General features: G+C 42.6%; 1 protein-coding gene across 1 annotated transcript in view; it reads right to left on the bottom strand.

The window, feature by feature from the left end:
- Positions 1-26,588, bottom strand: part of MTMR7 (myotubularin related protein 7) — a 104,812-nt gene that overhangs the window by 22,422 nt on the left and 55,802 nt on the right. The window contains exons 5-7 of the mRNA XM_040965899.1: positions 23,641-23,769; positions 13,978-14,112; positions 3,890-4,022 (exon numbers count right to left, since the gene is read on the bottom strand). Coding sequence (XP_040821833.1) covers positions 3,890-4,022; positions 13,978-14,112; positions 23,641-23,769 — 397 coding nt within the window. The remainder of the gene's footprint in view (positions 1-3,889; positions 4,023-13,977; positions 14,113-23,640; positions 23,770-26,588) is intronic.

Raw genomic sequence — 26,588 nt, 5'->3', positions numbered from 1 at the left:
CCAGCTCTAATACACTGATGATCAGACATTCACACGGCTTCAAATATCCTACTTCAGGTTGACTGTCCCTTACCCAAACATTTTGCACTGGAACTTATGGATTCCAGACTTTTTCACATTTTGGAGTGTTTCAATAGGCTTTTACCTATAGAACATTCCTAATCTGAAAATCTTAAAAATGGTCAAAATTCTGAAGGTTTCCGAACATCATGTTGGGTCAAAAAAGTTCCAGATTTTGGCCCATTTCAAATTTTGGAACAGGAATGCTCTATTTGTATTGTTAATAAACTGCTCTGCCAATGTTTTCAAACTTTTTAAACCCAATTTTGAATTAGTCTGTAAGAAGCAGCATCTCATAGAAACGATGCCTCTGGGGCAACTCAGGGGACAGCAGAGATGTTTAAAACACTGTTTGTATCACATTCTTTTCAATACTGGCTATTTTCATTTGTTTAAAAAAAGTTTGAGAAATGGAACTTTGGCGATTTAACTCACTTTTCTTTAACTACCAGAGCAAGTTTAAACATTTTCCTCCTGTTCATTTATTCCAATTTATAGTTTCCTCTAAAATTTTTTCTGCCGTTGCCTATTCTCTGAAACTGTTTCTTTATAATAAATAATACTATGGACTATGCACTATCACTGTGCAAATCAAATTCAGTCACTTACATGAAGCCTGGCACATAGAAGCTGCTCAGCTTTCCAGTTAGAAGAATGTATCGGTGGTTGATCATATACAGAGCTTCAGAACAGCCAACACCGTTAACCTACAGTTCATGCAGAATCCTGGCACAAACCTTGTCTTGCAGAGAAAATGACATTTTCTTAGACACATGCAAAAGGTCGTTCCCGCCATATCTTTCCCATAGCACCTGTCTAACTTTGAAGCAGTTAAACACCAAGAGGTGTCCTTCACGGCAGGGAACATATGGCCATTGTGAAATCATCTGCTCTGTCCGTGCCGAGGCAGCCTCAGATGGCACCTGAAATCCAAGAAATCTGTAGCAGGTTCATTTTTAAGTTGATAATTTTCTATACCCATGAATGTAACAAATGATCCTTGGCAGCAAAAGAAAGTAGTTCCCCAGCCCTAGAGTGGAGTCTCAAGGAGCAGAGACGTGCATGTCCTCTATGTGCTTCAATAGTTTCAATTCTCAATATTGAGTTATTATAATTGTCTCCCACTGCCAAGGGCGGGTTCTTCATCTCTGATGATCACAACTTGCTCCGCCTTTCAAAGAGCCTCTTCCAGCCTCCTCTACCCACTGCCTCAACAGAAAAACACAGAATATGCTTTTCATTATTTGAGCGGGAAACATCACAAGATCAAAAGGGAAACTACACTAAAAAGCATTTCATAAACTACTAAATCTGTGTAATTGAAAGGCATCACGTCATCAACAAATAATCACAAATACCTTTTGGTTCAGAACTGAAAAATCCAAGTTAAAATTAAAATTGAGGGTTATGACAGTACCCATACAGGTGGTGATCTGGGTCCTACACCCTCCTGCTTTTGCTCATCACAGCGCTGTTGTCAGCAAACTTTTCTATTACTGGGAATCTATGCTAACGTCTATACCAATGGTTAAAAAAAGTGGAAAGAAAATAAATAATTGTGCATGAACTACACTACTGCCTTGCCTACTGAGTGCCCAGCTATCCAAACCTTCTGCTCACTCCCTGATGCCAAGGTCAGCTGATTGAAGGAGGAAAACCTTCAGAAGGTGGGGCCGACGACCTCAGCTTGTCAGCACAGTCTGCACATGGTTTATAATTTTCCCAGCAAAGGCACAGACCCAAACACTGGTCAAGTCCCCTGAAATGCATCCAGAACGTTGTCCTTGTGCCTGCTGTACTCCACACAGCTAGGCCAATGCAGCAGCGCCACAGTCCCTTGCGAAATGATCTCTTATGAAACATACAACTGCCCTCCAGGACCCAATCGGCTGGCTAGTCCTTTGGAAAAGGGTGGTGAGTCAGAGCACGGGTACAAGGGCTGGATTATTGGTTTAAGAGAAATCAAATAAACACCAATTCAAGAACTCAAGCCAAATGTGTCTAAGCATCCTGAGGGACAATTTCCTGCACAGAAGAGAAATTACATTTTTGAAAGTGCCAAATAACAAATACAAAATACTTCAGTGTGTTGCTTTTAATGACTCTACCCATGATTAAAAACAAAAAACCAAAAAACAAAAAAACAAAAAACAGAACAGAACAAAAATACCTTTTCACATGAAAGTTGGACAACCTTTACAACTACAGTACCAGGCTAGGAATCTAGTCATTCAACATAGAAAAGGCATTGCTTATAAGCAGGGACAAAGTGCCCCGTGATCATGCTGAGAAGTTTAAAAAGCTAACATTATCATGCCGGGGCGAACTGTGGGGAAGTAAGAGGGAGACAACACTAGGCCTCTGGTTCTTTCAGACGTAGGGAGTCCTGTTTAAACGCTCAGTTTTGAAGCATTTGCACACGAGTATCAAATTGCTATAGGTAGAAGGGCCTAGGGAAACTGCTAGGCCGTCCTCTCATTTACACAGAGCTAACTAGTTATGTTCGATGTTTCCTAACACAGAGATGAACCACAAGTACAGGAAACACACATGGAATCTGGCCAGTGTGACACTGCAGCTTCCCCAGTCCCACTGGTAGGTTCTCAGGACATCTTACTATTCTAATGAAACAGTGAGCCACATCAGTGACTGAGAGCAAATGTGTGCTGCAAAACACGATCCAGTACCTTCTCCAATGCTCTTCACCCCAGACCCTGTGTTTCCTGTGAAGACAGTGTACTTCCCTAGCACACGGCGGTGCCTCTCCAGGCATTCCCCAGTGGGGTCACACAGGGCTTTCATCCATGGCGTGAGGTTGGGGTGTCTACATCTGCCTCTGCCTTCTGAGCTTACTGCAAAGCGTAGTGTGGCAACTGATTCCTCCCTCAGCTTCTGATCATAAAGAGCAGGAACAAGAGATGAAGCTGGTTTTGTTTGAAATACACAATGCTTGCTTACCCACTCAAGGCTAATTTGGACACAAGAATAATCCCTCTATTTCACATAATCCATCATCTTAAGGTCCTCTCACCAGGAGTATGCAAACCCGCTAGCATGCTGCCAGTGCCCACTGCAGTTTGCAGAGGCAGCCATGTACAGGCGCACCACAGAGGGTGCTGCTGTTCAGGAAAGAGGATCAGGAAGCTGCTGGTGTGACGCTGCAGGTAACATTTGTGTCCTGGCTGCTCCATCTGAAAAATGGTCCAAGTGCTTGCCACCACATGGAAGACTCAGAAGGAGCTTCAGGCTCCTGATTCTGGCCTGGCTCATCCCCGGTCATTGCACATTTTTGGAGAGTGAACCAACAGATTGAAGATTCTCTCTCCTCTCCCCCGCCCCCTTCTTCCCTCTCTCTCTGTAATTCTGACTTTCAAACAAACAAATAATAAATCTTAAAAAGAAAGAGAATCAGGGCCCAAAATATTCTCCCTTCTGGCAACTTGGCATCTTGGCAATACAGTTCAATGTAGGATTGCTTTATCATCTATCAGTCCTGAATTTGGGTCAAACTAACATTATAAGGAAGAAAGAAAAAACATCCATCGGTAGTCCTCTCCTAAATGTTAATACAAATAAAGGATCTGTGACTGCTAACCACACAGTGACAAACTGATTTAGAATGTTAAAAAAAAAAAAAAAGCAAGAGAAAGGCTATTAAATGTTTACAAAGCCACTGAAACACGGCACTTCCCACCCACCTCATCACATCTATGTAAGCAACATCACTGGAAAACAGTAACTGTTAAAATCAGAAGACTATCTTATTCCACTTTGGCATCAAAACATTTAACTGCATTTTCTTAGTGCTGTGCACAAGGAAATGGTTTACCTTCAAGCATTTTCTGCAGACTGTTCCTCATGACATGGATGTTTTCTATCCCGATAAACTGAAACTTGATATTGGAATAATTGTCTTCGTTCTCATAGCCTTTCCCTGCAGCACGGTTTGCCATTGCATTAAGCTGCAGTGGTCAGCAAAACAGAAGAATCACGAATTATATTCAGGACATGAAATAACTCAAACATTATGGATACCTATAAAAATATTCCAAAGCTATGCAAAAAGAATAGGCTTTAATTCACAGAAACAATGAGCCATGTGGTTCCAGGCCCTTCACTCTGGACTTATATGCAACTCCAAGAATTTCTTGGCATAGTAGCATTGTCCTAAGTTTTCCAGAGTTGTCCCCTGCTGGTCCCTGGCAAATACCACACTGATGTGGAAGTCTGTGATAAAGTCATATGGCCCCCAAACTAATACCCCCACAGCACAGCATGTAGGCTGGTAGCACGTGAGCAGATACAGATATTAATATGAAGTTCTTTTAGTTCAGTTACTATGTCTCCCAGTATGATGTTAACAATACACACATTACTATCCAATTGGAATGGACTAGCTACAGGGATCCCTCAGATAACCCAAATAAGCCTGGAGCTGGACTCATGCAACATAATGAAAAGGGAGCAGGCAGATGCAACATCTGCGGACACGTTTCCTCCAGTCACCTTCCTGAAATCAAGAGGCTTAGACAGTGGGCTTTTTGGTCATTTTCAGGGCTGTGATTTTGTGTATGAGAAGCCAGGATTGCTTCAAATTATAATGGATGTTAAGAAACTGACCAAACTTAAAACTAGCCCTAGAAAATCAAAACAAGCCCTGCATTAGTTGGGAACTGCGTGTATATTTGGAATGGTTAAGCTCCCACGCCTAGTAATTTATTCCACTTTTGCTTCCTGTCCTAGGAATCATCTCAGTCCATGAAAAGGATTGCCTACCATTCTCTCCTCTACACACACACACACACACACACACAAACCTATACTCAGAGTCCACTATCAGAAAAAAAAATGTTTAAGAAAATAAGACAAAGCAGCATTTTTCGAAAATGTGCTATTTTTAAAATACAATATATATATTCTCTGATCCATACGGACTTGTAAGAATCTGAAAAAAAGTTAAAGTACTGGCACATAGACATAATGTTTACTGTAATATTTTTTTGTAATACTGAAAACTGAAAACATGTGAATATTGTAGTTACTCATGAGCTTGGCTACTACCAAGCGCTAACAAAAAAGAAAAGAGTATATGATACATGTTTCTTACTCTATAAACTTGAAATTGGCTCACAGCATATTAAGTGAAAAATGGTAGCAAATACTATTCAGAGACATCCAATTTTTTATAAAACAAACTGAGATAGGTGTTTACACTTAGGCAGCTTTATTAAGCCAGCAAAATTTAATGGAAGGATACCCTCCTCTGGCAGTGCCTATGGCAGCAGGATGGGGGGAAATGGTAGTGGATCAGGACCACGCTCCTTTAGGCACACCTGCGTTCATTCTGTGTTACAAAGAACACAGATTTCAGTTTGTCAACGAAATGGTAGAAATAAAGTGTGTTAGAAGCGACCAAAAAAAGAGGGAGACCCTGCAGAGGACAAGTCATTGCCATTAGGGGCACCAGCTGGTGGTCAGCTCACACGACACGGGCACTGCTGCTGCACACTGCAGTGTTTGCAGCACCCGCTCCAGGATCTCAGTCCCTGTCCTGGTCTACGAGACTCACCTTTCTCCCACGCATGTCATCGGATTCAAGGATTTGCTCTCACTCAAAAAAAAAAAAAATTAAAATAAACTGATTCCAAGACATCGTAATTTATGTTCCTGCTTTAAAAAGCACATATGTTTACAGGGGAATATTAAATAACACCACTCTGTATAATTGCGTTTCAAAACGACTGGCTTATCCTTTAATGCCAAAGTTAAAGCACTGTACCAGTAGGTCCCTCAGTGCATCCCAGGGTGAGAGCAGCCCTGTTTATTCTGTGCCAGCAAGAATTCAAGGGAAACCTACTCACCACATACCAGGCTCTCTTTTGACAAAGTGTGACAAATTAGAATCAAAATATCATTCCTACTACTTCAATACTTCATGTTCACATGCTTAAATACATGCTTATCTGTAAAAACTTACTGACACTCTTCTTTGTTTCAATGTGCAGTTTTGTGGCATCAAATCTATTTTGCTATAAGTTTTACCTTTTATACTTCCTAATTATTTGTGCCCACTTTAGGAAGTTCTTGTGATTAACTCATCACCTTCAAGAGATGGTTTAATTGTTCGTAAACACCTGAGGTTGTAATGGTCCCTTTCAACAATGCTTTGCTACATCTCATAGGTATGAGATGATGATTTTTATTAAATCATTATGAGATAATGATTTTCTAGTTTTAACTGTAATTTCCCCAGACCCACAGTGGCATGCAGTAGCATCAATTTCTACAAGGCTTTAGATTTTATTTTTAATCACTTTAGCAACACATTAGTACTTTTGTATCATGTTCATTAACTTCATGTTGATGAAAATCTACCCTTTTTCTCCCTGTTGTGGACTACGCTGACTGTATTTAGGGGGATGAATAATAGAAGTGTAGTGGAGACTGACACGTGCAGATATGGAGAAAGTACAGCATGTCTCTCCACATCCAGACCAAAGACAGACTCCCAGTGAAACAGTTGAAAATATCCTAGCAGTAGGGTGCTGGACTCTTCGACATTGTTCATGCCTATAATGTCAGGAAATACCTCAATAACAGCACGATGGACTTACGTCTGTTCATAGAGGACCACCCATTTTAATACTAGAGGGGAAATCAGTGTGTGTGTGGGGGGGGTAGTTTGGTGAGGGGGATGGTAAATCCCAGAGCCTATGGAACTATTATAAAACAATAACAAATAATAATAAATAAAATAAGAGCAAAGGACTGACACAGTGATCTCTGGAAGGGAACTGTGTACTTCCCAAAATGAACAGAAGGTGGCAATATTTAATCTACCATCTAAAGTACAGTTGTTCAGGAGTTCCACCTATTTTACTGGATCCATGGTGAACCCTCAGAGCAGGAAACACAATGTTACAAGCAGTAAATACTCAAGGGGTTATCCTGGACCTATTTTTCTGGCGCTATATATATATATATCGCCAAAGGGCAGCAAACAATAGCCCAGGCATTCCATAGTCAGGAATGTTTCACCAGAGTGTGAAAACCAGTGCTGGCTTCCAGTGATCTGGAAGGAGAGGGGTAGCGGGGCGGGGCGGGGGGGAGTGGCATTCTAGAAGAAGCATTGGGAAGAGAAGATATGGCAGGACCAAAGCAGTGGTGCAAAGGTTAGCTAATCGCCTAGGCCAGGCAGGAGGTTCATGTGGTGTAGAAGAGGAGGCCAGAAAACATTTAGGGCCCTCTACCAACAGGACCAGCTAAAACCTGTAGCTTCATCTACAGCGGTAGGGGGCAGAAGCAGACGAATCCTGAGCAGGTTTTGTTGATCACCTGGAGGTTGACTTTACTGCCCATGACAGAGAAGTTCCCACCGACTAGGGACAGAGTGGACAGAGGCAGGCATTTACATAGTCAGTGGTGATTAACAGACGGCGGCTCCACCCCCCTTGTGGGTCTTATGTCAGCCAGAGCCCTCAGGTCAGGCTGGCCAGCCTGGTCACCTTCATATAGGCCATCAATCCTGTAGAGGATGCAAAATGATCTTTTTCTCCCAATTATAGACTATGTGGATTGGTGAGGGGCTTGCTATAGTTCACTTGGGCACTCATTCTCTCAGTGATGACACGCTGACAGGTAAACCAAGTGGATAAATGACTGACAGAAATGAGGACCTAGCTCAACCCTACTTCAATCACCTACGTGAAACAGTCAGTTGATGTTACTCTACATGCCCATTAAAGGCTAGCCTGGTCATCATCTTTGTCTTGGCCTCTCAGGTTTCAATAGCAGCATTTTGGACGTGAATAATGAGGGGACCTGACCTGGTTGCAAAATGACAGCAAAAGCTGATGTGGGCCACACCCTAACAGAGGCTGTCACAGGATGGCCATTTTCCTTCCATCACTGGTTAAACTAAGAACCTCAAATTGCACAAACACAAAAATCCCAGAAGAATGTACCCTTTGCAACTATAGTCAACAAATGTGCTGATCAAAATCCTCCTTTCCTGTTCCCAATCGACACCTTGTGCAAATTTAATGGCCACAGAATCACATCCAGATATGAAATCTCCATTTAGCTTCATTTAAAATGCCAAGTCTATGTAGGATGCAAAAGGATCTCTTTCTCCCATTGCAGGCTATGTGGACTGGTGAGCAGTTTGTTATGGTTCACTTGCTTTCTTTCTGCCTCTGACGGGCTGGCTCGCTCTGTTTCTCTCTCCTATTTTGACAGAGGTGCAAAAGAGCCATAACAGGAGATTAAATGGTGAATTGTCTCTTTGCAAAGCTAGGCACGGTTGGATTCTCTTGTCATTCACTGCCACTGCTTGTCTGGCTAACATTACGTGACCATCTCTGTCCTTTACGTCAGAAGGTTCTAAATGCTGAATTGCCCAAGGCACACGTGTGAGTCCTTGCAGGTAGGGAGGACACACTTCACTGACATGCAACATCCACCTTGCTGTGCACCTGTTCCAGTCCTCTCAGTGTTCCTCGAAAATTTATATCCACTGTCCCTGCACCGGAGGACCCCAGGAGGCAAGCTCTGTGATGAAGATTCTGGCAAGATGGTTCATTTCCAATTTCCCTCCTCACCGTCCACATTGTCCCACAGGAAGCTGGAGACAGCGCACATAGTGTTCAATGCACCAAATGCTGCCATCTTCCGTTCTCTGCCCTCCGCTTCTGCCGTGATGGCCATCAGCAGGTGTGTGGTGGATCTGACTAGCAAGTGGGATTCCAGCTTCCCTTCTTCGGCAAACCCCTACTCGGCAGCACTGATTTTACTCAGATAGGATTTAATGGATAGAAACTTTCAAATTAGGAATTGCAGAGAATAGGAGAAGCATTCCTGTGATACCCTATCATACAAAGACATCCCTCACATGGTAAAATCAGAGGTCACAGCTGCAAGCCATACTTGAAGAAGCAGCAAGAACAAAAAGGCTGAATGTGAACTGTGGCAGGCGCCAGCTGGCACCTCATTCCTTTCTTCTCCGCAGGTCTACACCTTCTCCAGAGCTAACTGGCATAGCTCAGGGCTCCCTGGCTCCTCTGGCCCCAGCCTGACATTGGATGAACTTCTGCTTGCTTCCCAGCTCCGAATCTCCACCTCGCTGAGCACGCATGCAGAGGTGCCAGCCATCTGAGCCTTAAAACATAAACAAGGCTCCACTGAGACCTTTACTGGACAGAAAACAATGAACCAAAACAAAGCAGTACACTCCCTGGTCAGGCAGGATACTCTCTGGAGTCAGGTAAGCCTGGATTTCCACCCAGACTGTGCACTATGTGATACTCTCGAAGCTTAAGCCCTCATCCATGAAAAGGGAAAAAAGAAAATTCCCCTAACTTTCAGGAATTCTAAGATGAAACAATATCTTGACTTCTTACAAACAGCAAAATCCCATAACATATTACTGAAAAAAATCACAAACAAGGTAAGATAAAATGTCGATCCCTCATTTCACAATTTCACACAACAGTTACTAATTTTCTGAATGTACCATTACCTGGCAGTAACACACACATATATATACATATATATATATCTGAATTAATAATTCAATACATTTAAAGAATTTACTACCTTTGCCTTCCAATTATCTGAATCTCAACAAGCGATTAGGAAGGCTTTCATCTGAACAGGCGACTGTGGAAGCTCTCCTGTGAGGTTAGCTCCACTCCAAATGATCTGGGCTGCCTCCTCACCTCTCTCTTGTTAATTAAACCTGTATGCAAACCTGGAAAGAGTCCATTTGCCAGTGTCCACACCTTCTGTGGCAAACATCGACATAGTCTCCTGGCTGCGAATGAAGCCTAACACACTCTGAAACCAGAAATCAACACACATGATCTTTCAACAAATGAATACTCTGTGCAAACAGTTTAAAACTCCTGTGGAGTGCATATGCATGAGCAAACACGAGAGGAGGGCATGACTGGTACGAGACACCAATTTTCTTTAATGGATTAATGTCAAACTCCTTATCACTGAGAGTAAACACACTTAGTGCTAAATATACCCATCAAATCCAGTCCTCTGGATTAATTTATTTTAAATCTAGAGTGCTCCTGGCTCTACAGCTGCTGTGTTTCCTAGAAGGCTTACATAACATTGTACAAGTGTGGCTCACTGCCCTTAAAGTAGTAGAGGCAACCGATTGCCTTCAGTTAAATCTGGAAAAATAGGATAGCAGAGTTCTTGCCTTTTCCTCCTTTTCTGCTCTTATCTTGTCTTCAGTTTATCTGCTGAAGGAGGCGACATTCAGTTATCTATAATGATTAAGAAATCCCAAACTGCTGCATCTGACTCACAAAAGGTCAGCAGGAGAAAGTGGGTGGCAGTTAACTCCCGGAAGAAGGGGTCTTAACCCCAGGAGCCCAAGAGAAAAGCACATATCCAAAGAGAAAAGTAAAAAAAAGATTTCCTGGATCTTTCAAAGGAGAATATTCAGAGAAGCTATTTTTTTTATTTGCAGTGTAATTTGAGAATTCTTTTTAAAGGATTGGCTCCTTTGCAAAAAAAAAATGTACCAGACCATGAACGCAATTCAGCTTTAGTATAAGGGTGTCTTCAAAATGCATATTTTGAAAAAACTATGCATTGACTTAAAATATTTTCTGCACCAAAATAAACTTTGGTTCCACTGTTTCATGACCCTTTGAAGAACCTGTGGATACTTCATCGTTCATCTCTACTTATTTCTGACCTGGCATCCGAGAGGATCACCACCCTCACTACTCCTCCACACTGACCACCCCACTCAGAATCAGATGGGCTGTTTTAGGACAAGGACATAACCAACTCACTGATCTCACTCTAGACCGTGGTATGTGAACCAAGGCATCCACCAGTACTGGTGAAATGACATTGAGATGCAGTGAAAGCCACTGCGGCCTGAGCATCCACACAGGGACAAGACTCAGTTCACCCCGTTCCTCAGATCACCTTGAATAGACACTAGACCAAATCTATAATTAACTTATTCTATTCCTAATGATACTTTAGGTGATTTAAGCTGCTGGCACTGTATTTTGCCTTCTGTTGGAATTATTTTCTTTCTTTTGTATAGCTTCATTGACACATAATCCACATGTCCTACAATCCACCTATTTAAAGTGCACAATTTACTAGTATTTCGTATATTCAGTCACCTCTCATTTCTTCTATGCCCCCAGCCCTGGACAATCATGAGCCTTCTTTGTCACCGTTAATTTACCTATTCTGGGCATTTCATGTAAAGAACCTTAAAATACTGGTACTTTGGAGACTTTTTTTTCCCACCTAGCATACCATTTTAAAAGTTCATTCATATTGTAGTATGTATCAATATTATCTTCCTTTGTATGGCTAAATAACACTCTATTCTATGGATACACCAGCTGAACATTTGGTTATTCCCACTTGGAGGCTATTTGTGCTGAATAAATACTCATAGAAACATTTTTACTGGAGGTATGTTCCCATTTACTTTGAGCATACAGCTAGGAATGGAATTACTCAGTCATATATGAGAACTCCATTAAATATAAAGTTTGTTATGCTCTTTTGACTTTTTAATGGTTAAAAAACATGTCAAATTGTGATCTAGAAAGATTTTTTCAGACTCATAAGTCATACAGTAGCATCATTTTCTCCAAAAAAGTTTTTTTATTTTCTTTTTCATTTCTTCAACAACACTTTGATCATTCAGTAGCATGTTATTTAACTTCATGGTGTTATACATTTTTTTAACTTCCTGTTGTTGATTTTGTTTCATGGCTTTTCACTTAAAGGAATGTATAGTAACTGTGTAATAGACTATCATGTCTCCACTTACTAGGTGGGTGCAGGGTTTCTGAGCCCCAGGGGTGGGCGATCCAGCAGGGCTTGGACCACCCAGCCCAGGTCCCGGGACCCACTACTAGGCAAGTACTGGAATCAAGAGCCCCAGGAGTGGGGGTCTGGTGACACTTGGGACACCTGGCCTGGGCCCTTGGACTCGGCTGCAAGAACATATCCTATTTTGTGAAAAAGACGGAGCAGTTGACCCAGGCCCTGCTGTAAAAGGAGAATGTGGCAGCTCATTTGGTGCTGTAGCAGAAGAACAGAACTAACTGGACAACTACCCCAAATAAACAATGACAGCCAAAGATCTCTGTGAATGGAGCCAGTGGACGTTGGGAGGGTGACATCGTCCTCAGATCGGTGAAATCGACAGCATTTCAGAACTATCCAAACCACTTGCACAGAACCCTCAGATTATGTACACACTGAGACTCTGGGTTGATATGAGGCGATGGTGCCTCATCCCTCGGTACTGGGACATGTGGAAAGTCATGAGTGGTTTCCCTTTTTGTCTCTCCCTTTCCTCCAGAAACAAGAAGAAATAACAAGCAGCAAGGAATACACCCAATTGTCTCTAAGCCTCGATCCTCCCCACCCCGATCCACCATATAATCATCAAAAAAATAAAATTCATAAAAAGACTATCATATCCAGATGTGATGACACAGTGCAGTACACATCTCTACTTCTAAATAAAAAATGGACTCCCAATGAAACTGTTAAATATATCTTGACAATAGGATGCCGGACTCTGCCATTATCTGTATCCGCAATGTCAGAACACACTTAAATAGCAGAATGATGGAGTTACGAATGTTTATGAAAAATGATACTATTATAATAATACAGGGAAAAGCATGGGGGGGAGCTGAGGTGGGGGGAGAAAATCCCAGAGCCTATGGAATTATGCACACACATATTTAATGTATATTACATAAAAATTTTTTAAAAATTATAAAGGTTTCTTAAAATCTACCTCCCATTCTGCTAGAAAAGTTACCTATTGACCTTTTGGTATAGACTTCCCTCCAGTTTTCTCCCTGGGATCACATCACACGTACTTTTATCACCCACTCCTATTGCTTAATCAGCCATACCCACCTGCAGGGGCGGAGCTCTAGGTCTTGCTGTCTCATTAGTCAAGGTACATGCACATGCGCATTGCTGGATATAAACTGCAGTGGCAAACATGCTGGACAAAGGGTACTGCATTCTGTAATCTCATTCTGTCCTAAATATTCACTACACTTATAGATGGCTTTGCCTCTCTGTCTTCACTGGCACACGCCTCCGGGAACCCTGTTTGTTCATTTGTTCTAAAAGAACTGGCGCTAAAATTGCAGACAATTTTGGGCCTCGTCCTGATCACTCTTCCAAAAACACGTAAATCTAGTAGTAGGTGAGTGTAACATCAACCTGGCATATCTCTAGATGCCTACATTGTGTTATTTCCTATCAGCTGTTAAATTAAATCAGAAAATGAATATATGTATAATTATAAAGTGACATTTTCCTAACAATGGAAAATAGAAAGTTCTGTTCCTTTCCAAAATTGACATCTTTCTCCAAGGAACTGTAAAAGTGTCATGTTTATCCTTCCAATTTTTCCTATAATTTTTATATATTTAAAGTTATGTGACTTTGTTTTCTAAGTTAACTTAATATTTTGTAAATCTTTCCAAGTTATAGGAAAGCAGCATTTGAAAACAGACAGCCGAGTATCTTGCAAGAATCGAACTGTCGGAGCTCCAGAGCATACCTTCTACTGTCAGTGGAGAAAGGGCTCTTCTAGAAACAAGTCAAATATTACTTTTGTGTATTTGGAAGAGCAATCACCAAAACTCAGAGATTCACTGATCATGTGACACAATGTGCCTGGCACAGTGCTGGCGTGTCCAGTGCTCCTGTTTCAGGGCTGCAGGTGCCAAGGCTTGCCAGGAAGCAGCCCAGCAGTCCACATGGTGACTGCCCGGAGAGGGAGCTGCCACGCACCAGGGAGGAGGGCAGGCCAGTCGGCTCTGCCCTGGCTCCCGCTCCATGACTCAGAGCTGCAGAGCCAGACATCACGGGATGGCAACTTACTTTAGGACGAGTGTCCACGACGTAAATGAAGTCGCTTCCTGGATTGGCTTTCCTGATGGCCTGCAGCATCTGCTCGTCCTCCAAGCAGCGAGCACTGAAGCCGGACAGGGGCTGGCTGCTCCTGCAGATGGAGGCCTGGAGAAGCAGAGGGGAGAGACCACAGCGACATGGCACCATCAGGCAACAGCGACCACCAGAGACCCTCAAGCTGCATCTCCAGGACGAAGAGCCCTATGGACCACTTGCACCACACAATCTCCTATGAAAACACAACGATTCCCAGAAATTCAGGTTTATTTTTAATCAGGGTCAAAGAGATCACGATTTGGGTGGAAGGTATCAAAAGACTACGTTAGAAACTAGGCATGTGTAAAGGTGTTCAAATAGACTCCACATTACAGAGTGCAAAGGTGTTGAAATAAAGAATCAACTTTATTTACCCTGGCATTGTTTTATCTTCCTGCTAAAAGGAGAAATACAAAATAAACTACTACGCTTCCACAACCGGCAGAATACTATTAAGCATAAGATAATAAAAAGCTACTTTTTAAATGTTTCCTCATTTCTACTTACTAGGTCATGAAAAAAAAAAAGCCACAATTATCAGAAGTGAAATGTTCAAAGAGACACAACCCAAGTTGAGGTTAGGCTTGGTGACTGAAGACAGCAGACATATGCCTATGCCTGACTCAGTGTGCAAGAATCAAGGGCTTTGGGCCAAGCATGGTAGCCTAGTGGCTAATGTCCTCACCTTGTACAAGCCGGGATCCCACATGGGTGCCGGTTCTAATCCCAGCAGCTCTGCTTCCCATCCAGATTCCTACTTGTAGGCTGAGAAAGCAGTCAAGAACGGCCCGAAGCCTTGAGACCCTGCACCCATGTGGGAGACCTGGAAGAGAGGCTCCTGGCTCCTGCCTTCAGATCAGTGCATCTCTGGCTGCTGCAGCGACTTGGGGAGCGAACTATCGGACTGAAGATCTTCCTGTCTCTCCTCCTCTCTACATATCTGACTTTCCAATAAAGATAATAATTAAAAAGATAAAGAAGCAAGGCCTTCTTTCATAATCAACCTGTATTATCAGACTGCAACTCCCCTAATGGCTCTTCAACGGCGGGCTTGGACTGCTGCAGCTTTCCACACCCACGGATTAAACCAATCACGGGTTGAAACTAAGTTTACTAAATGAGTACAGACTTCTTCTCTTTGTCACTGTTCCCTAAATAATAAAGTATGACAATGATTCACACATCTCCATTATAATAGGTATTAAAGGTGAATCCAAGTATGCACATAAGCTATATCCACATACTACACCACTTCATACAAAAAAACTCAAGCTGCTGTGTGTTCCGGTGTTCGCAGTGGAGGAGAGAGGTTTTCTGGAACTAATCGCCCAAAGACACTGAAGGACGAAAGAAGACTGCATTAGAAGATGACATGTGGAATGGTGTGAACATTTCCCCGAGTTCTGAATAGTCAAGAATAGATTAAAAACTTTACAGTTTTAAAACATTTGCCACTAAGTGTGCATTTGGCACAGGGGTTAAGCTACCATTTGGACATCAGTCTCCCACATCCGAAGACCTGGGTTGCAGTCCCAGGTTGATTCCTGCTTCCAGCTTCCCACCACAGTGTACTGGGAAGCAGCAGGTGCCGGGTCATGCAGCTGGGTCCCCGCTATCACATGCAAGACTTGCACTGAATTCTCAGCTCCTGGCTCCAGCTGTCATGGGCAAATGGAGGACCTCTGTCTCTGCAATTATCTTTTACATCAAAAAACATTTATGGCTGTATGTGGTGGCATTTAAATGAAACATAAATTACCCAATGAATACATGAATCAGAATAGGCATTCATCTTCGCTGTTAAGACATGGGTGTGTCCCGCCTCAGATATATAGGCTTAACTGCTGGTTCTGGGTTCTGACTCCAGCTTCCTGCTAATATAACCCAGCAGGCAGTAATGTTGGCTCAAGTACTGGAGTCCCTGTTGCCACCATGGGAGTCCTGAACTGAGTTCCTGGCTCCAGGAACAGCTTGGTGCAGCCCTGGTGTTGTGGCATTTGAGGAATAAATCAATGGATCAGAGTTCTTTCTTTTTGTTCCTCTCAGATAAGTTAAAATACATACATATATATATGACTCAAAGAACTTATACTGAGACTACCAGCCCACTGTGTAAGAAGATGGCAGGCAGCAATGGCCAGTAAAGAAAGGAATTCCTGTGGGCAAGTGAGCAAGAAGGAGAAGCAGTTTTTCACAACTGTGTCATGTCCATGTCTATTGAGGGTGCTTGAGCTGTTGAGTTCCATTCATCCAAGTCAGATCATAGCTTAGCAGTCCTTCATGCCCACCCAGCTTGATTTACAAGCATGCTGGTCTCTGGGAAAATGTGAGCTCAGTACTCCTCCCTGGGGAAGGCAGGGATGTTTCTCAGCAGCTCTAATGGCAGAGAATTATAGAGTGGATAGACGTGTAACTGGGCAACCCATCTGTTGGTTCCAGGACCATTCTGCAGTACAAAGGAGCAATTATAGAGGAGGTTCAAGGCTATCTAGGCCCTTCAATCAGATCAGAGTTCAGACGGACAGTACACAGGGGATAGGAAACAAAGAAGTAGCAAAGAGAAACTTGTAACAGGGAGAGCTCAACAAGCTGGGGTGGGATCCAGGGGCGAGGCAGCATGAGAGCAGGCGCCAAGGGTGTCTGTGTGGATGGGAAAAGGGTAAGCAGCATCTGGCGGACAGCAAGCCAAGTTGCCCCAGATGGCCTGTATAGGAACCCTGCTTTCTTTGATACTTCAGGGGTCCAGGTCTGCCCACTGCTCTAGTAGAGTTCCAACTGGAGAAAGAACAATTTTGAGCAATTTTATAAGATATTTTATCTTGGTTAAGGAAATCTTTGCTAGCAGAACATATTGAGAGGGGAAGAATCTGTGAATGCACATACCTAACTAACTGGAGGAGTCTTCCAATTAGGAAAGCAAGTGAGCCAGTGACAGAACCAATGACTATTCATACTCTGGTTGACTACAGCTAGTTTTTGTTCATTGGTGTTTTAATTTATTATATTGTCTATCTTACTGTCTATTTCAAAGAGGGATAGAGACAGATGACAGAGGGACAACAGACAGCTAGAGTTGCTATCTGCTGGTTCACTTCCCAAATCTCCACATCATCCAGGATGCGGACGTTGGGAGCTCGGACCTCAACCTGGGTATCCATCACAGGTGGCAGGCAGCCAGTCACTTATGCCAACCCCCTACCTCCCTGGCTCTGCATTCGTACAAAGCTGACACAGGAGTCAGAATCATGAATTTAATACAAGGCAATCTGACTTAATACAACACAAGCATCGTAACAGCTACACTAAACGTCCACTCGATGATCCTGATTTTTTTTTTCTCCAAGAAATGGAACCCAATCCTCTGATATGGTGCCTTTACAATTTTTTTTAAAGATTTATTTTACTTATTTGAAAATCAGTTTTTGGCATGCAGAGGTGGGCAGGAGGTAACAGGGAGAGGTCCACTCCACATATGACCATAATGGATGGAGCTGGGGCTGGGGCAGGCAGAAGCCAGGATCCCAGGAGTTTCACCTGTGTCTCCTGTGGGATGCAGGGACCAAAGAAGTTGCGCCATTTTTTCTGCTTTTTCTACATTAGCAAGGAGCTGGATTGGAAGAGAAGTCAGACTTCAACTGGCACCCACATGGGATGCTGGCATTGCAGGCCATTACTCAACCTGTAACACCACAATTCTGGTCCATGATTCTAAAATCTTAAGCCAAATAATATAGCACCCCAGAAAAAAATTAAGTTAGGGAGAAACACAGAGCATTCAGAAAGACCTGGCTTTTCATCCTTGTTTTGTTTCCACTCACTACATACCTTATTGGAACTTATGTCTATATAATGGGTAATAATATTTAAAACTGCAAGGTTTGACAAGGAATAGTGTTTGTAACATTCCTAGTATTGCATCCAACACATACAATGTTTTGAAATGTTAATTATAAAAAAAGAGACTACTGAAATCTTCCACAATTTTGCTTCCCAGGAATTTGTCCTACCGACTTAGGAGACCAGGTTATAAAGAATCTTGAACCAAATAATTAATTTTTTAAAAATATAACATAGAGACCAAAAGTTTATCAGACAAACACACACACACACAGATTTCTCAACACTAGTGACATTTATGTATTTGTAACCAAGACCTGAGAAGCTAATAGTTTCATATTCAGAGCGGAGCAGATGACTCTAAGCAACAACTGTGTGCTTTAAGGCTTAAAATTAATATTAAGGGTTGCCTTGCTCTCCAGTACCTAATTTGAAGGGGTTTGAACAAGCTCATCCAAGTTCCCCTCCATACTCTACTCCTAAAATTTAGTTTCTATGTTAAACAATTCTTATAAAATGGATGAGATGATGGGGTACAGCTCCCGTTTCCCCCGAGGAATGGGTTTCAATGTCCTGGCAGCCCATGGAATCATCCTAATAACTCAATCCCATCCCATCCTCTTGATATTACCTCTCAGAGCTTCCAGTTCCCACTCTGCTCCCCAGGAGAGCCCCCATGAGGCCTTTGTGGCATGTGGAAGTCTTCTCCCCAGGGAGTATTTGTCACTTAGAGCTGCTGCTACCCAGTGTTGGCTCTTGTGTGCTGGGACATCCCAGTACCCTTAGGGCAGGGAACCTTCTGTCACCAGCAAAAGAATAGGACACGGCCACAACACCATGCGTGATAACAGCTGGTCCAAAGACAACTGTGTACCATCAGCTGGGACATTTACTCCGAAGGACCTTCAACAAAACTTCCAGTCCACAAAATTATTACGTCACAAGTCTCTGACCACCATTAGCCAAATTCTCTTATCATCAAAATACACACCATTGTGGTACAGGAAATTAAGCTGTCTCTCAAGACACTGACAGTGTGAATCCCACATTCCAGTCCTGTCTTCTTTACTTCCAGTGCAGCGCCCTGCTACTGTGCCTGGGAGAGCATCTGAGGATGACTCAAGCATTTGGTCCACTTCCACTCACATGGGAGACCAGGATGGAGTTCCTGGGTCCTAGTTTAATCCTGGCCCAGCCGTAGCTATTGCTACCATTTGGGCAATGGACCAGCAGATGGAAAATTCTCTCCTCCTTTATCTCCCTGTCACTGTCAAGTTAAAAACAAACAAATAAATAAAAAAAAAACACATCCCATTGGTAATGGTATGTTGGAAACAGTATTTTAACTACAAAGTACACTGTTCTTATCCCTAAGCAAAAGTTTTACTAGAGTAGGGATCCATACTCAAGTCTAAAATCCATCAAAGAGAACAAAGAAAGAACAGAAAGTTTAGCTAATGTATCTACTTGCTTTTTATAGAAGACATCTTGTTTTTCATATGGTTTGGATGAACAATCATAGCATGAAAAATCACTTTTTCATTTTGTATCTTTCATTTAAGGATAGACTCACCAATGGTGATAATATTTTTAATGATCAAAAACCCTGGTCAAATGAGAAGCATTTATATAATAATCGACCTTGCTATTAAAATGTAAATATTATGAAGCATGCACTTGATCATTATTCTACCTTCAAATACAGATCTCAGCTCGGGCAGTGGGAGAGTGAGTGGGTGGTACATAGGTGCCCATTAAGCTCTTCCCTGGGGTAACCAGCTCCTGAGGGGATGCCTGGAAACACATCTCTGATTTTCTGTCTAGTCACAGCTAAATCTTACAGTACTTTCTGCTTTACAGTCTTAAATACAGGAAACAGATTATCTGGATAAGTAACTACTTGATTTATGAGTGCATTTTCAGGCCTGGAGGCCTAATAAAGCATCACTTGGGGCTGGGCCTTTGGCGTAGAGATTAGGATGATGGTGTAGATGCCCGTATCTCTCGTCAGAATACCCAGGTTCAAGGCCAAGACCTTCTCCCAATTGCAACTCCTGCTACTGGGAGGCAGCAGGGGAAGCTCCAAGTAGCCGGGTTCCTGCCACCCACTTTGGAAGCCCAGATTCAGTTCCCAGATTCCAACTTTGTCCAGCTCAGACCTGGAAATCTGGGCACTTGCAGAGTGAACTCCCCAGTGAGAGCACTCTTTCTCTCTTTCTCTCTGCATCTGAAATAAAAACTTTAAAGCACTAAAAATCTCACATGAGAGCAAAAGGAAAAGAAGCTGACCTGTGAGTTCTAAGTGCTAAAAATTCTACCCTAAGACATCACACCCTTGCTCCTTGTAATACAGTTACCAAAAAGAGTTCCTTTTTCACAAGAACACATTTGAAAAGGGGTTCAGGGTGAGCTTTCAGTCTAGCAGCTAAGATGTTGGTTAGGATGCCCACATTCTTTTTTCCCTCTCTTTTTAAAAGTTTATTTATTTTTATTGGAAAGGCAGATATACAGAGAGGAGGAGAGACAGAGAAGAAGATCTCCCATCTGCTGATTCACTCCCCAAGCAGCCGCAAGGGCAGAAGCTGCACTGATACAAAGCCAGGAGCCAAGGGCCTCTTCTGGGTCTTCCATGTGGGTACAGGGTCCCAAGGCTTTGGACTGTTTTCAACTGCTTCGGCCCTGCACCAGTGTGGGAGTCCAGAAAGAGACTTCTGGCTCCTGGCTTGTTGGCATCCAAGGCTTTGGGCCATTCTCGATTGCTTTCCCAGGCCACAAGCAGGGAGCTAGATGGGAAGGCAGACTGCTGGGATTAGAACCAGAGCCCATATGGGATCCCAGTGCATGTAGGCTGAGGACTTTAGCTGCTAGGCTACTGCACCGGGCCCAGGATAACCACATTCTACAGTGGAATGCCTAAGTTGAATTCTTGAATCTGGCTCCCAATTAAAAAACCCTAGCTTCCTGTTGACCCTGGGAGCTTTGGTTATGATGCCTCATGCAGTTGAGTCCCTGCCATCTATGTGAAAGCCCTGACTGGATTCTTGGCTTCTGGCTCTGGCCTTGGCCTAGCTATCTGGAGACCATGGGCATCTGGGGGAGCGAACCAAGTGATGGGAGCTCTGCCTGTGTGTCTGTCTCTCCTGTTGTCCCTTTACCCCTCAAATAAATAAGTTTAAAAAGAATAGGTGGGTGTCTTGTTCACTCTTTTGTTTCTTTTCCTTTAAGATTTATTTATTTTTGTTGGAAAGTCAGATCTACAGAGAGAAGGTGAGATGAAGGAAAAGATCTTTCTTTAGCTGGTTCACTCAAGGCACTGGAAGTAGAATGGAACAGCTAGGACACAAACCTGACGTATGCAAGGCCAAGATTTCAGCCACAAGGCTCATGTGCCAGGCCCCATGTTCACTCTTTGCATAAAATTATTTGGTAAATTTTTGACTAAGGTAATATCTATACATTTATTTGGGGCCACAGTGCAGTATTTCAGCACATAAACATAGAAGAGACATGGGGGGAGAGATCTTGTATCATCTGCACACTCTCCAAATGGCTCTAAAAATCAGAACTCAGCCAGGCAAAAGCCAGGCACCAGGGATTTCATCTGGGATTCCAGGTCTCCCACATGAGTGGCAGGGAACTGAGGACTCAGGACATCACCCACTGCCGTCCCAGGCACATTAGCAGTAAGTTGGATCAGAAGGGGAGCAGGAGGGACTCCAACTGGCAACCCCATATGGGATGCTGGCAGCATATATGGAAGGAGGTTCAATCCCTGTAGTTGCTCATTTCTTAAGTCAACTGGTAGCTTTTTCCCATGCTCACTTTCTAAATACGTTGCTACTACGATTTGAAAAGAAACGAACTCCACGTCTTACATTAAAAGCTAAATGCATTTATGTGAATGCTTGAAGGATGAGGATCCAGTTACCATGGTTGAAGACTAGACCTTTGGGAAGTGATTGGTTGGGATGAGTTGGCTACGGTGAGTCAGTGATGACTCTGCTTGAAAGGCTGGAGTGTGGAGTGTGGTGGAGAAATGGCTCTTCATGTGATCCTTCCTCCTCACATGCTCTGTCAGGGCCCGCCTGCCCTGGACTGCTCCATCCTGGATGGGGATTCTCAGCAATGTAGCTTCCCTCTAGGTGAGTAGTATTCCTGCCTAGCCCACCTCAAAAACGGCAATAGGAAGCTACTCTCTCACTTTCCTGGGTTCCTCTCCTCTCTCATTAGTAAACGTTATGAAAAATATGAAAAATACTAGCATCCTAATTTCAAGTCCAACACCATGGAATTTCCTATGCCTATTAATTGCATCCTTAAAAATGGAGGAAAGAAGAAAACAATGATTTATGTCACCTACTGTCTGTAGGTTGTGTGTAGGTGGAAATATATTTAGAACCAAATAATATAGCCTACCGATAAAATTCTTTCTCTGGACCCTATTTTGGAGCTAGGCAAATGCTAGAAGCATTGAGGGCAACTTAAAACGGAATAATTTTTATCACTTCAATGGTCAGAACTAAAGTCACCTGTTGCTGTCCTTCAGTGAACAACTTGGTACACAGAGCCAATAATAACACGTGTGGACTACTGACTGTTGGTCAATAGCCAAAGTTTATTAACAGCGCCAGACTTTTAAAGGAAGGCTGTCACGTAGGCCTCCAAGGAGGAGGGCCCTGAGCCATTTATATCTCAACAGCAAGGTACAGTTCCCCAAAACACAGCTAGTTCCTCTAATAGATTCTAAACCTGTGAACCAGGATGTATCCTGCTCATTCATTTCCTTATCAGTTGCTCCTGGTTCCTTCAGAGGAGATTCAACTGGCTATGTCTTCCAAAATAGCAAAAATTCTGAATGTCTTTCTACAATCACTGACATTTTTTTTTTCAAAGACGGGAACACAGAATCACTCTGATACTCTGGGGAGGCCTCCACATTTGTTTTCCTGCTTTCCTAAGGAACAGAACTCTTGAGTTTTAGTTGGTTACTCTTAGATTGTACTTTCTCAACTCTCCTATGCAGTTCTTGATGAATGGGGTGTGAGCAAGTGCGTCTCAGAGAGGTTTCGAAAAGCCTTCCTCACAAAGTTGCGAGCAGAGTGCACGATGCCCCCTTCACCTGCTGCCTGGAGCGTGCAGGTGACTACGAGTCCTAACACCATGCAAACTCTCCAACTGGCAGAGCAGAAAGAGGGAGCTCAGATCCATGGCCCAAACTACCCAGGAGTAAAGTTTTATATGAGAGAAAATAAGTGAGAAACCATAAAAGCCACTGTTCCTTAGGGTCTCTGTTAATTACAGAGTAACCTAACTCAAGCCTTTAAAAATAATATTTAAAAATAAAACCAACGGTTTCCACAACTAAATATTTCTAAATACAGAGGAGAATCACACCACTTAGAACACTTAAAAAGCCAAGTGCCAAGGCCTCGGGGGCTTTTCTCGCACAGGCGTGAGCAAGGCTCTCTAACATGGGCAACCCAGAGAGCCTGCAGAGCCCTCCTCTGGGGTACCGGACATTCTTCACCAGAATGATTAAATCCAGCCCTCTTACTTCCTGAAAAATAAACATGGAGTGTCAACTTACATGTACTTGTGAAGGGTTTCAGCAAAATTAGGTCATACCCAAAACAAGAATATTCTTTGAACAGAATTCAAAGAAGTATAGAGCAGAAAGAAGGCAGTTAGGGGGGGAAATGCCTGTTCATGACCCAAACAAGAAAGGCAAAAAATAAAACACAGGCATGCCTTGAGACTTACGTGGTTGTCTTTATAGTAGTAAGAAAGGGCAGGAAACCGCCGTCTACTCCGGAATTTGGAACTCCCCAGGATGATGTGTGCCGTGGCTGATTTGGGAACATACAGTTCAGTAGGGAAAGAGTCACAAACCTGTCACCGGAAAACACAAGGGGATTTTTAGGAAAGCTAGTAATAATACTTTGTAGACTGCCAGCAAAAATGCCATTTCGCCACACTTCTAGGTTGTGTATCTGAGTTTTCAGAGCCAAACTATGGGGAGATGATCTGGAAGAAAATGAAGCACTGCTTTACAGGAATCATTCCATGAAATCACTCTGAAAGCAGGCATGCTTGTGTGCTGTCCTCTCTCTTGAAGGGTTCTTCATGCAAGGTAAGGCAGTGACAACTGAACACTATCTTCTCCATAGGAGCCCAAATCGCAATTCTGGCAGCTGGGAAAACCTGAGCTGTCTGCATCTGATAGAAAGACAGCTTGACATGGGGACAGTCTCTTCCTAAAATGTGAGCACAGAGGTTAAGTCATGGGGTTATCTCTGAATCCAAGCATCCCTGCCTCTACGCCATCAGTCCAATAATTATCTAGTCATCAGTTGATAGACATCTGGATTGATTCCATACTTGGTCATTGTACTGCTATAAACATGGGAGTACAGATAATTCTTTTATACGCAGATTTCACTTCCTTTGGGTAAATTTTCAGAACTGGAAATGCTGGGTCATATCACAGATTTATTTTCAGATTCCTGAGGGATCTTCATACTGTCCTCCAAAAGAGAGGGTGAAATAACTCCTGTTTGCCGATGATACGATCCTAACACAGGGGAACCAAATGCAGAGAATATTGGAGAGATTGACAAAGTTGCAGGAGATAAAGTGAGCACACAAAAATCAATGACCTTTGATACAAATAATGCCATGGTTGAAACGAACTTGTAAGATCTGTCCCATTTATAATAGCTATGAAAAAATTAAATACGTTGGAATAAATTCCACCAAGAATGTGAAAAATCTCTACAATGAAAATTAAAAATTAACTGTTAAGAAAAGGAATTATAGATACAACAATGGGAAAAACCATCCATGTTCACTGATTAGAAGAATTCACATAACCAAAATGTTTATATTACCCAAAGCAGTTTAGACTCAGTATGAACCTAATCAAAATACCAAAAACATTCTTCTCAGATTTAGAAAAAAAAAAGATGTTAAAATTCATAAAGAATCAGAAGAGTACCCGAATAGCTAAAACATCACACAATAAAGCTTGAAGTATCATAATACCAGATTTCAAGATATAGTACAGGGTAGTTATAATCAAAATAGCCTGCTGCTGGCACGAGAATAGACATTTCAACCAATGGAATACATTAGGGATACTGGTATTTAACCCACACTTCTACAATCAACCAATCTTTGAGAAATGAGCTAAAATCACTCCCTGAAGAAAAGACAGTCTCTTCAAGCAAAGGTGCTGGGGATACTGAGTCTCTGCATGCAGAAGTACGCAACAAGAGCCCTGTCCTACAAAAGCCACCTCACAATGGATCGGGGATTGAACCCCAAGAACCAAGCCACCAAATTACCAGTAGGGGCAGGGATTTCCTTGAATAAGACTCCAGAAGCATAGGCAAAATAGGCAGATGTGGTTGCACCAAGCTAATATGCTGCAGCGCAGCAAAAGGAGCACTCATCAAACTAAGGAGACAATGGCAGGATGCCAGAAAGCATTTGCAAGCTGTACACTAGGTAAAGGATTAATATTCAGAATATAGAAGGAGCCCAAGAAACTCAAACAGCAACAACTAAACAATCCAGGTAAAAGATAGGTCAGTGACCAACCTTTATGCAAAATACAAAATAAACAGTCCCTTCAATATTGTTTTTTCTACATCTCAGTGGATTTGATATTTTTATTTTCATTCATTCGAAAAGGGTTTTTCTTTTCCTTATTAATTTCTTCACTGACTCATAGGTCATACAGTAGTACTGCTTTGATTCAAGGTTTTTGATTTTCCTTTTCATTTCTGTACTGGTCATACAGTAGTATGCTTTTTTTTAAAGATTTATTTTTATTATTTTCTCATTGGAAAGGCGGATATACAGAGAGGAGAGACAGAGAGGAAGATCTTCCATCCGATGATTCACTCCCCAAGTGAGCGCAACGGGCCGATACTATGCCGATCCGAAGCCAGGAGCCTCTTCCGGGTCTCCCACGCAGGTGCAGGTTCCCAAAGCCTTGGGCCGTCCTCGACTGCTTTCCCAGGCCACAAGCAGGGAGCTGGAAGGGAAGCGGGGCTGCCGGGATTAGAACCGGCACCCATATGGGATCCCGGGCGTGCTAGGCGAGGACCTTAACCACTTGCGCCACCGCGCCGGGCCCAGTAGTATGCTTTTTAACTTCATGTTCTTGTAAATTTCAAATTCTTCCTGTTGTTAATGTTGGTTTTTGGCTTTTCATTTAAGGAGATACATAACTGTAATAGAGACTATCACTTTCAGATGTGAAGATACAATGCAGTACACATCTCTACTTCCATATCAAAGATGGACTCCCAATGAAACTGTTAAATATATCTTGACAACAGGATGCTGGACTCTGCCATTATCTGTACCTGCAATGTCAGAACACAGTTAAATAGCAGAATGATGGACTTATGACTGATTATGAATAACTATAGAATTGTAATGATATAAGGGAAATCAGTGGGGTGGCGGAGGCTTTGGGAGAAGGGAAGAGAAATCCCACAGCCCATGGAACTCTATCATAAAATAATAAAATAAGTTTAAAAAGGAAAAGAAATAGGCCAGTGATATAAACATGCCTTTTTCAAAGGATGAAATACAAATGGGCAACAGACACATAAAAAATGTTCATGATCACTAGCCACCAGGGAGATGCAAATGGAAACCATCATGAGGTTTCACCTCGCCCCAGTTAAAATGGCTAT

The sequence above is a fragment of the Ochotona curzoniae genome, unplaced genomic scaffold (genome assembly GCF_017591425.1).
Source record: "Ochotona curzoniae isolate NIBS_2020 unplaced genomic scaffold, NIBS_Ocur_1.0 scaffold_4505, whole genome shotgun sequence".
Classification (NCBI taxonomy): Eukaryota; Metazoa; Chordata; class Mammalia; order Lagomorpha; family Ochotonidae; genus Ochotona; species Ochotona curzoniae.
Note: the sequence above shows the minus strand (reverse complement) of the source record. Positions and strands in the feature narration are given on the sequence as shown.